Consider the following 12,122-nt stretch of genomic DNA (forward strand, 5'->3'; position numbering starts at 1 on the left):
TTTTCTTTTCTTTAGTCAGCGACACTGTTCTGAACCAATGGGTGTTATCCCTTCCTGCCAGCAGGTAAAGATAGAGGAAACTGAATTCTACCAGTGACATCACCAGAATAAACTGATGCTCCCTGGAACAATACAGTATGCATCTTCCCAAGCTGTAGAAGGTCCCTTTTTAATGCATCCATGTCCCATCAACCACTGCAGCTACAATGACCATCAAGCGAGCAAAACACCACAGAGTGGCACTCGTTACCTTTAATATACCAGGCTATAACCATATCATGGGAACCTATATGGCTGCCAATCACAGAATGAATCTTTTTTTTTTTTTTTTAAGCACTGAAAAGGAAGCATAGATCACACCCAGAATGCCAGGCTGAGGTCTTCCAAGGGCAGAATTTCAGAACAGTGTTGCTGACTAAAGAAAAATGATCAGGAAAGACATAATTTCTCCTTTCTTAGCATCTCTCCATTGTTCTGAACCAATGGGATGCACCAAAGCAGATCTACTGGACGGAGAAGACAAGGCTCCCAGAATGATGGCTCTGCCAAAGTCCAAGTAGGCTCTAGCCAGCATATCCAATCTGTAATGCTTAGCAAAGGAATGAAAAGCCGACCAAGCAACCAGCCTGCACAGACTTCCTCCTAGGGAGCAGCTTCAACCCTAGTAGAGTGGGCCTTCAGCCCCTGAAATACCAGATGATGCCTACAGAGGTATGCAGACTCAAGAGCACTTGGATCACCTTGCAAAGAAGGCCCTAGAGGCCGCCCAACCCCTTTGAAAGCCATGGAAAGCATAAGGAGATGGTCAGACAGACAAAAATCATTCATCCCAAGTACCAGATTAGCGTACTCCAGAAAAACAGCTTGTGAAGCCTCCAATCCACAGAAGTCAAACCCTCTGCCAAAAGAGGAGGACAAGCAGACCTCCTGATTCACATGGCATGGAGAGACCCAGCAGAAAGGAGAAGACTGCATTCAGGAACACCAAGATGTCCTTGCACTACAGATCTGGCCCCAGCAACACAGTGCCTGCAGCTCGAAGAATCCACGAGCAGAGGTGATAACCACCAGACACATTTTCTGGATAGGAAAAACCTGAAGAAAGCTGAGTGCAGGGGCTCAATCAGGGCCAGTCTAAGGTCAAGAAGGGAAGGAAGGATCAGGAAGCACAAATGAACCACTCCCATTTAGAAGCCGAGTGACCTCTCTATGCAAAGCCAGAGGTTTCCTGCACCTTCTCATGAAACTGATCAAAGAAGCCACCTAGACCCTCAGGGAGCTCAAAGCTAGCCCTTGATCCAGGCCTGGCTACAGAACCCAAAAATATCAAAATCTAAGCCCTCCACAGAGACAGAACCCATACCTGTACCAGGATTCCAACAATTCACCAGACCCTGAAATAAGCTAGGGACATAGAGGGCTTCCTGGAGAGAGACAGAGATCACCGTGGGGAGAACCCAAGCTTCACGACAATATGAGAAAATACAGCAAATGCTAATGCAAAATCAAGGTAATCTAATACTAACAAAACAGCAGCATTAGCCTATAACGGTCAAAATTGCTAAAGAAATATCTTTTATAGGAGAAAAGCCCTCAGAAACTAAAGGATTATCACCTTTAGTATGATCTGGTTTAATGTTTCAAACCAATACTCCGTTTCTATCATCGGGCATAAAAACTCCACTCTTTTTATATTTTTTCTTTTTCTGTGCATTTATATAGACATTAATTTGACTCTTCCAAAAGGTGAGAAAAGGCAGCACTTAACTTTCACTGAGTCCTAAGGGGCCACCGTTTCACCCCTATTGAGGCTTCATCAGGAACTAGTGCTTATGGTACAGAACACCAAGTGACATAGGCTTTCTCAACTCTTTCACTTAAAGATGGTGCTGACCATCTTTAAGTGCAAGAGTTGAGAATGTGTAGTTTGAAAGGTTTATTGCTCTGAAACTACACATTCACTCTCAAAGTTTTACTGCTTGCAATAGCTCTTGTGCTATTTTGGTGCACAGAGCGCATCAACCTGTTGTTTAGATACACTAATGACGACAAATATTTCAAGTGGATGATTTTATTTAACACAAGAGACTCCTGATGCAGATCTAGTCAGCCGAAACACAGCTGTGTCTAGTCTCGATCATCCTTAATAAACAGTTTTTTTTCATCTGTAGCGTCATCCATTGCTTTTGAGTCATCTTCACTATTTTGCTTTATACTCAAGACAACCTTCACCATACAAATGGAACCATCATAAAATCTTGCTGAGAACATCTTAAATTTCTACTTGTGTACTGAAATTTTAAAAAAAAAAAAAAAAGTCGGTTAAATATACAATACCCATCTTATTGACATTTAAAAAGACATTTACAATTCTACTGGTAGCCTATGCAACTCCTCCAGAAAAAACAAACATGATTCCTAGACCTTGCAGCTGCTAGGATCTTTGCTGTCATATTCTGAAGAATCTGCAACTTAAAAAGCAACTTATGACAGCTCTTGGTAAGGTGAATTATAGTAGCTGAGCCTGCTTGTGATTAACATGTAGCACGATTAAAGGAGGAGAAGTGTCAAGGTGACTGCGGTGCAGTGCTGGGTGGGCCGGGATGGAGGAGATTAATTACTTACGGCAGGGACGGGTTAGATTTCTGTACCCATGCAGCTCGCTAGTAGGAAACTGCTAGTACATTTTCTTACATCAAGAACAGTTTTCTAACTTCTGCCATTCTTGTCCCCTTAGCGCTGAATCTTTACTATACTCAAGTTAAAGTAAAGATTCTTACATGGAAGTTAAAGGTCATTTGAAGTTAACGACAGCACTTTTGATACCTTGATTGAAAAAAAAAAAAAATCTCTAGAGGCCCAAGCTTCCATATCCAACTCACCCCTTATTTAGCAGGCTAATTCCTTGCAGTACCTTCTGACCTCTGCTAGGGAATCAGGCATTACTATTTTCCAAAATGGCAATGGAGGAAGACAACAACACAGGATACTTTTCCAGGATCAGGTAAGTATTACATGTCTATGAAGGTGCTGCAGTTTCAAGGGCAATTCAGGCAATTCCCTGCGCTATAAACAGAAGTGCCTTGGTCTGTCAGCCTAAAGATGGGGAAATCTTTCTTTTCCTGTTAGTGCATAAACCAAACCCTTTTCACTGCCAAAAATTCTGGCATATTACCACAACAGCATGTCCCAATTTTCTGTCTGCATAGAATTTTTTTTAATGTCATAGTAATTTTCCTTGTATAGTAATTTGCATACCATTAGTTTACTGCTAAACATGTTTCTTGACCTAATAGATAAGAGCACTGATGAAAAAATATGTATCTATTTCAAACAAATGCATTCCAATTCACATGCCCACATTTTTTTAAATCCACACTATCTTCATAAACCAAGAGCATCTGTGTGTATTCACAACTTGAATAATGATTGCCTCCTACATCATAAAATAGTTTCCAGAAATAAAGCTATCAATTTATGTAAAAACAAATTCTGAAAACTTCCAACTAAGATGGCAAATGTATGTCAAAAATAGAGAGAACCACAAGGGCTCTCTACATATTATGATATTACTACTGAGAAAGTCCATCATAAAATGACAAGAGAATAAACAGTGGCAACCCGCTCCTGAATTCCAGAACCTTCAGCATTCCAGAATTTCACATTGGGGGGGGGGGGGGGGGGTTACTTATTGACATGCTGCTCAGCCTAGCCTGTCTGCTCTTGGCCTCAGCTACAGCACATAGCTCCAGCTCCTTGCCATCAAACTAGGCTACTATCATTACCTCCACTCCAGCAGGCAAGGACCCCGTTCGCCCGCCTGTCAGGTTGCTCACTGCCTCCAAGTTCTTTGTCAGCTCTTGAGCTCTGGACAATGCATAACACTATGCACTATATATAGACCATGCTTTTGCAATCCACCCTACCACAGACACAAACAACCACCTTTTATAAACACCAAAAGTGTTTGCAAAGATTTCCACAGAAGTCAATCAAACATAAGCACAACAACCTGTGCTTAATCGGATTTAGATGGCATATTAAAAGTGCCCTACTTTTAATATGCTGTCTAAATCCGCTTAGGACATTTTGTGAAAAAGGTCCAAAAATCCAGTAGTGACTATGGCCATTTTCAAACAGAAAAACTTGGACAACTTTTGTTTCGAAAATAGCTATTTGTTAGAAGTTTTTGTGCTCAGTGCATTCATCTTTTAGGACCATTAAAAAAAAAAAAAAAAAAAGGATCAACGGGTCGGAATCCAAGATGGCTGCCGTACCTATGAACATCAAGGAGCTGCTTTCCTAGTAAAGAAAAAATAATGCCGAAAAGACGGGGGAAAACGGCAGCTCGAGCTTCGCTGCCGCTTCCCCCCTTACCTCTTGGCCCGATGGACCAATATCTCAGACCCTCGGGACAGAATACCCAGATCGGGAGCGGCCCTGAGAGTATCGCCGGCGTTTTGGAGGTATCGGCGAACTCCGGGCCAAATGTTTCGCTGAGCCCCGACCAGAGGACTCCGCCCCCACAACCGCGGTTTACCAGCTCTCCCTCAGGAGGATCAACGGGGCCTCCGCCTTTGAACGGAAGGGCAACCCCAATGAAAGAAGCTCCTGAACAGCGCGAGGAAGAGCTAGAGGGTCAGTTCACAACTCCCGAGATGACCATTGCAGGGACCCAGGCTGTGGGACGAGGAGGAGAAGAACTCACGGGTTCCCAGGATCTACTTCTGCCATTTTCCCTTAAAATCCCGGAGAAACCATCTGAGGTAACGTTAGATGCCTTATGGGATTTGATGGCACAGGCCGTTACGACCTTTGCTGGTCAATCTAAAGTTTTATCTGAGAAAGTGGTTTGTTTAGAACAGAAGATAGTTAAAAATGAATCTGATATTAAAGGTATAAAAGATACTGAAGAAAAGATGAATAAAACGCTTCTAGAGACTGAGAAAGTACAGCAAACTATGGTGAAAGATGTTGTAAATCTGAGGAGGAAGATGGAACTTTATGATAATTTTATGAGGTATAATAATATCAGATTTATAAATTTCCCCATGGTCAAAATGGTGAAACCTTTAGATATGCTTAAAAGATATCTACTGGAAGTGTTACAAATTCCTCAAGAAACTTTACCACCTTTCAATCAAGCATATTATGTGCCACAAAAAGATCTTCAGCAAGAACAAAATGCCCCATTGGATGTTTCTACTTTATTAGAGACTTCTGAAACTGACCAAGCTAGGCCAGCGACTTTGATTGCTACCCTAGCTCTATCATCAGATAAAGCTTGGCTATTTAGATTGTTCTTTAGAAATAAAGACAAATTATTTCTTGGACTTAAAATTAATTTGTTCCCAGATGTTTCAAAGGAAACTCAAAAGAGAAGAAAACAATTTCTTTTATTAAAATCAGCAGTTCTTCAACTGGGAGCCGTATTTTATTTGCGGTTTCCATGTAAATGTGTGATTCGATATAATTTGATGAAGTATGTATTCACAGAACCCCTACAATTAACATCCTTCTTAGCCTCTAAGAATACAACAGGAGTGAAATAAGAAGTTTTCTTTTTCTGTTAGTTCTAGGTATTATTTGATTTTGTTAAACTATTTTCCTCTAATTACCTCCATGTATTATATCTTGGATTCTCCTTCTGGTGGACTTGAGTAATATATTTCATATTATTATTACTTTTTTGTTTTTTGTTTTTTTTATGTTTTTGTAAGTACAGATATCCTGAAATATTTACTTTTCTGTTCAAGGTTATATATCTTGATATATTTTGTAAAATGAATAAATAAATAAAAAAATAAAAAAAAATAAAAAAAAAAAAGGCCAAGGGAAAAAAACCCCTACAAAAACGAGTCACTGAGATGTATTGGTGGGGGGGGGGGGCAGCCTTCTTAGCATACTAGCCACACAGACTTCCCAGTAGAGCAGTGGGGCACCCTAGGGGCATGCAGTGGACTTCAAATAAAAGGTACGAGGTACACATCTCACAGTTATCCCCTTATATTGTATGGCGAGCTCTCCAAAACCCACCAAAAAACCTACTGCACACAACTACAATAGTCCTTAAGCCTGCAGGTGTCATCTATATGTAGGTACAGTAGGTATTTAGTGTTTTTTGGAAGGCTCACATGTTCCACCACAAGTGTCCCGGTTAGAGAAGAGGAGCCAGGCCCACATCCCACTCTACAGTCCACTTCAGTGACCACTAGGCTATTCCTGGGAGCTGCTTGCTGCTCTAATAGGAATGGATATTGTATCTAAAGCTCTTATAGAGCCTAGTATGTACTGTTACATCTTAAGGGGCTAGGAGAGGGTCAGTGACCACTGGGGGAGTAAAGGGGATTATGCTTTAATCCTTCCAGTGGTCATTAAGTGCACCTTTTGGTCAGTCATGACTGAAAACAGGTCTAGCCAAAAAGTCTTAATTTTGCTCCCAGATGTTTTTGTTTTGTTCTATTATTGCAGAAAAATGTCTATTTTTTTTAAGGAGTGTATTCTGGGGGGGACACGTGCCAGCACCAAGTTTGGATGAACTGTGGAGCAAAACTTCTAAAATCAGGGTGTTGAAAATCACAACTTGGAATGTTCTTCTGCCACCTTATGACTTTTTTCTTTTGAAAATGAACCCCAAAATCTGTCAGACGGTCAGAACAAATGCCCACTTAGCCTAGCATACCATCTATGACAGAACCAAAGGTGTTTAGAGCATCATCTGTAAAATACTGCCATCACAGATGAAGATGGGTGAAGAAGGAAAAGCCAAGACCACCAAAGAAAACTGCTCCAAGAACCCCTGGGATAGAAGAAGTGGGTAAAAAGAAAGGCACATTAGACATACAGTTTCTAGGAATAACTTAGGGATTCAAATAACTTAGGGCCCTGTTTACTAAGTCACATTGTAGGTGCACAAACGTTTTAGCGTGTGCTAAAAATTAGTGCGCGCTAATGCTAGAGACACCGATAGGAAAATAATGGGTGTCAGTCAGCGCACGTTAATTTTTAGTGCACGTTAAAAAGTTAGCACGCCTGCAGAGTGGCTTAGTAAACAGGACCCTTAGAGTGAAATCCCTAAGCATTATGTTAAATAGCTTATGACTGATTTTTTTTTATCATTATGTGACACTAATGGGGTGATGATCAGAAGCAAATGCAGGCGCTAGAGGCTATTAGCACCATACTAGCACCTGTGTTTGCTACCACCCCATGATCAGAGCCCCAGAGCACGTTAACAATGCACTAGTGGGCTCTGAGTGCAACTAGCATGCAAATGCATGCTAAACAGGGCTCTTACTGCAAGTAGCATGCAAATATATGCTAAACATATTCCTCCCCAATGATCAGCAGGCAACGCAACAAACATTGGCGCGCTGTCTGTGGCAAACCTTAACGCCAGCTTGGAGCTGACATTAGGGTTTGCAGACCATTGGGGAGGAATGATGAGCCCTGTCCAGAATGCATTTGCATGCTAGCAGGCTCCCCATTCCCCACAATAGAAACAGCCCCCCCCCCCCCAGGCCAGCAACGCAGGGGCTGGAGGTCCAGCGGACCTCCAGTGTATCTCCAACCCCCCTAACCTCCCCCATGTATTCCCCCCCCCCAAAAAAAAAAGCCCTGGTGGCCCAGTGGGCCACAAACCAAGCCCCCCCCCCAACATGGTGGTCTAGTGGCCCTCTTCTCTGCCCCCTCATACCTTTGTTAGAGGAAGGAGTAGAACACTTCCTCCTCTTCCAGTGCTGCCTTGAAAATGACAACACCCAGCCCTACCCAGTGCATCCTGGAGATGCGCTGGGCGAGGCTTTACACCATATAAGGGAGAAACATGTCGGGGGGGGGGGTCCTCCAGCCCCCATGTCACTAGCTTGGGGTGGGGAGTTCGGTGGGGGCACTAGGCCACCAGGGCCTTGCTGTTTGGGGTCTGGTGGTCCCATGGACCTCCAGCCCCTGTGTTCGACAGGTCTGGGCTTTTGACAGCCCGGACCGGTCAAACAAGTGCGGGAGGATTGTGCCCGAGTGCATGCTCAGACACAATCCTCCCGCACTTTACCCTTTGAGCAGAGATAATTGTGCGCATAAATTTGCATGCCATTATCTCTGATCATAGGGGCAATAAAGCCCCGCGCTGTTGCAGCACTATTTTTACAGCCATGTTTGGAAGAGCGTGGGGCTTTCAATCACCTGGGCATGAATTCCATATGTTAAATTACATGATATGTAAAATAAAAGTTGCCTTTTTTTTGTTTTGCACAGTGCCAAAGTATTAATACAAGTTCCCTTACTAGAAATAAATCCAAATCATCTTCATTTTTAATTTAAAATTACAACCTATATTTTTGATTCTTAACTTTTCTACCATGTCAGCAGGCTTGATGAGAGTTGCTTGAATCCACTTGGTTACAGATTGCAAATTAAAATCTAGAAACTTCTAGTATCCACCGATATAAAATCAGGTATGACAGATTAAGAGTTAGCATCATATTTCATGCATTGTTAGTGGTTTTATTTTATTCATTTGTTTGATCATTGTTTTAAATGTGTGTTTTGTTGTACCTCATTCAGAATTGTGGATGACAAGATCTGCAGTAAATGAGATTTTGTTTAATGAAAAGAATTCTAAATCCATGCTGAACAAGGGCTAGGGGTATACTGCTATGAGTTTCTGGGCTAAGTCTATACAGTTCTAACCAAACCCAAAAAGAGTCCTAATATTACTCAGCAAAATCCCAATCAACTCCAACCATGTAGTTTATCAGAGCAGGAGGAGGAAGGCTAGTACAAACTTGGAGATCAAAATAAAAAGCCAAGCCAAACTACAATTAGAAAGTGAACCAGACTGCACATCCCTACTTATTATAACCTATTTTGGGAAAATCCAAGTCAATATTACTACAATTACAAAGTTTCATGAACAGCTAGCAACTTCAGTCATAATGCCCAAATTAGCCAAATTCCACTTTTCCTGTTCCATCAAGAACTAGAAGAGCTCTATAGGTTTAAATTTCTTCAATCTAACATAAGTGCTGACATACTGGGACAAACATAAATACAAAATCAAACAAACTGAAAACCAGTAAGTCTAGCACAAACCAAAAGGACCCACTTGGTACTACTTATAAGTAGAACATATGTAATAAAAACACGGTCAAGAACCAAGCCAACCCAATACCAGATGACATTAAGATAAATTCAAAATAAGAAATAAAAGAGACATTAATTTTAAGTCATTCCCCCACCAGCAAGGGCACCTTAAACCTTAACGAGAAACAAAGGCTTATTGGTTATCTACAAAATACTGCCATCACAACTGAAGTACTTGTGTTTCAGAACTAAACAAGAATACTAATCACATTTGTATGCATTTCCAACTTCATGCGTCTTCTTTAATATTGACATCGTAACAATCACTTCGGCGATACGGTTATCACACATTTCCTTAACATGTCAGTTGCTTGCAGTTCTCTTCCCTGACTAGCCTACACTGTTGACTCAACAAAATAACGTTCTCTCAAACACTGCTCATGTACTCCCTGTGCTAAAGTTGGTGGGGAAATGCCAAGCCTCCTTCCCGAGTGTGGTAAGGATTGCAGAGCTGGAGACTCCCCGCAGACAGGATGCAGCTACGTCCAGACAACATTCCCAGGTCCACAGCGGTCTGAGGCACGTTTGCAGCTTTAGTCAGAGTCCGCTGCCAGCTTTCACCACCCAAAGGCCATCTAGCAGCAGAAACCCTCCCTGGAAATCCTCATTCACACATCGCCACTCGCCAGAACAGGGAGGATGCATCCAACACCTCAAGTTCCAGCAGCAGCTTTCACTAGCACTTACCGGGGTATGCAGCTAGGACTGGAGCCATCTATTTCCCAGGTAGCGAACAGGTTCATTGGGACGGGTCTGTTGAGGACGCCGGTGCCGGGGAAACTAAGCCTTCCCTTCTCTGCCATGGTGCAACCGGTTCTTCGCGGAGGGGAGGACGGCTGGCGGCGAGTGAAGCGCGCAGAGATATCCCACGACACTTGCGGCGTAGTCCCAACAACACTCGCTGCCCACTGGTCCTGAGGCCAGCGGCAATGACTGCACTGCTCGACCAGCGCAGCACAGCTGCGGCTTCTCTTGAGACCGAGGAACAGAGGGTTACGTCGCCCCTCGCTCCATGTAAACACTACGAGGCTACTACTGCTGACAGGGCTGTGCAACGCTCCCCACAACCCCTCTGCGCGAGTAAGCGAGCGCGCGACAACGAACCCGTTGCTGTCAGCCAATTGGTCCGCCGCTCCTCCCCCTAACTGTGAGTGAACACGCTGAAGCTCTCAGCTTCTGCCCCTCTCAAAACCGCTGAGCGCGAGCCAACCTGCTTCTCCAGGGTTCTGCATTGTCCCCGCCTTCATTCCATCCTTGGATTGGTTGATGGCCGTACGAGCCAGCTGCGCCGGGACCAATCCGCTCCAACTACTGTTAGCTGAGGTTTGAGTTGCGGCAGAGAGATCGGGAGATTCGGTAGCCAGTTCAAGAAGGATTGGAGCTCTCTTTCGCGTGTGCCAGCTGCCCAGCGGAAGTGACGTTGCGCCTAGAAAATCATTCAGGGTTAATTGAAATGTTGGGAGTAGGGAGTTTTCTTTTTCATTTTTCTTTGTTCTGGGCGTTTTGATTTTCTGTTTGACTCTTCATCCGCTGCTGTACTAATGATGCCTTGGCTAATAGTTTCCTGGGCTAATAAACGATTAAAGCAAAGTAAGGTGTCTGAAGATCCACTGCGGATAGTTGGGCTAGTGCATAAAGCAGCAGCGCCTCCTGTTTCTTATTAAGCTCGTCGCAAGTGCCAAGTGACCCAGTTTATGAATGGAGATTGTTGGTTATATTCCTGTTGTATAAATGTATATTGGCATGTTTAATATTTGCATCTTTTTTAAATAATCACTAGAAGTTCCAGAATATGATAAGGTTTTTTAAAAAAAAAAAGCTAGGCCTGCTTGCCTGAAAGACCGAATCACTTTATTATGATAATGAACAATATGCAGCCCTTGGAAGATATTGGAAATAGATATGGAGAAACAATCAAATGTGTAAATGTATCTCATATATGTATATAGATAGCAAGGTCAACTTGTAAATACAAATTAAATCATAGTAGTAATAATAATATGATACAGAATCAGCACTATACACATTAGATATCAGACAAAGAACATGATGGTGCTATTCCATCTGTACACAGAAATATGTAAAACAAGCTTTAAAACCCAAACTCCAGATAATGATTAACTGAGCTCTTGAGAAAATTCGTCCTTTGGGCATGGCTTTTCCTCAGGGTCAACTGCAACATGAGTTCTAATCACAATAGTATGTCTTCCAGGAAATCACGGGGTAATCAGCATGGAGCAGCCATGGTTATAACAAAACTTTGGTGAGCAGTGGTGACTTTGGATGTTTTCAATACTGGCTTGGGCTTGTTTTGATAACTATGTGGATTATTAGAAAACTTGCTAATAAGTCACTGAAGGGTATCTAGATAGGGGTAGTGTTAGCAATGGGTACATGGAGTCTGTGCTCTGCATCCCAGCTCTCCCCTCCTGAAGCTTTAATCTTGTTTCTACTGGCCATGGCCTGCGTATTCCTCTCCTTCATCTTCCCACTCTGGAACATGTAACCCAGGCATTCTTCCTGTTGTGGCACCAGTGCTGCTTCTCTTTGACTCGCATGGTTCATACATAAGCTGATTAAAATATCTTTGGACTTCATATGTTTATTGTAATTAATGTATTGCCTTTCACTTACAAACTTGCAAAAATATTTGTAATTAATACACATTTTGTGAAATGTGGCTGTGAGATACAAAATGATCTCTTGGCTCATTTGAACTCCTTAATTAAATATTGTAGCAAACAGGGGCCCACCCTGTTAGTGGCAGTGGTACAGACCACTGAGGAGAACTGGAGGTAGTGTCAACATCCATAGTATCTTGCACCCACCCATGTTAACTTCATGCCCCACCAACCCCCCCCCCCCCCTCCCAAAAAAATGTGTTCATGCTATGCCACTAGTGTGAACATCAGTGGCTTAGCCAGACAGCCAATTTTGGGTGGGCCTGAGCACAAAGTGGGTGGGCACAAAAGTTTCTCTCC

At 42.7% G+C, this 12,122-nt stretch overlaps 1 protein-coding gene across 1 annotated transcript in view; it reads right to left on the reverse strand.

Annotated features, from left to right (window-relative positions):
* PACS2 (phosphofurin acidic cluster sorting protein 2) overlaps positions 1-10,267 on the reverse strand; it is a 550,048-nt gene extending 539,781 nt beyond the window's left edge. Inside the window, exon 1 of the mRNA XM_030213995.1 lies at positions 9,829-10,267. Within this exon, the coding sequence (XP_030069855.1) occupies positions 9,829-9,944 (116 nt within the window). The 5' untranslated portion in view covers positions 9,945-10,267. The remainder of the gene's footprint in view (positions 1-9,828) is intronic.
* Between the last annotated feature and the right edge of the window lie 1,855 nt (positions 10,268-12,122).

Source organism: Microcaecilia unicolor, chromosome 9 (genome assembly GCF_901765095.1).
Source record: "Microcaecilia unicolor chromosome 9, aMicUni1.1, whole genome shotgun sequence".
In the NCBI taxonomy this organism is placed as follows: domain Eukaryota; kingdom Metazoa; phylum Chordata; class Amphibia; order Gymnophiona; family Siphonopidae; genus Microcaecilia; species Microcaecilia unicolor.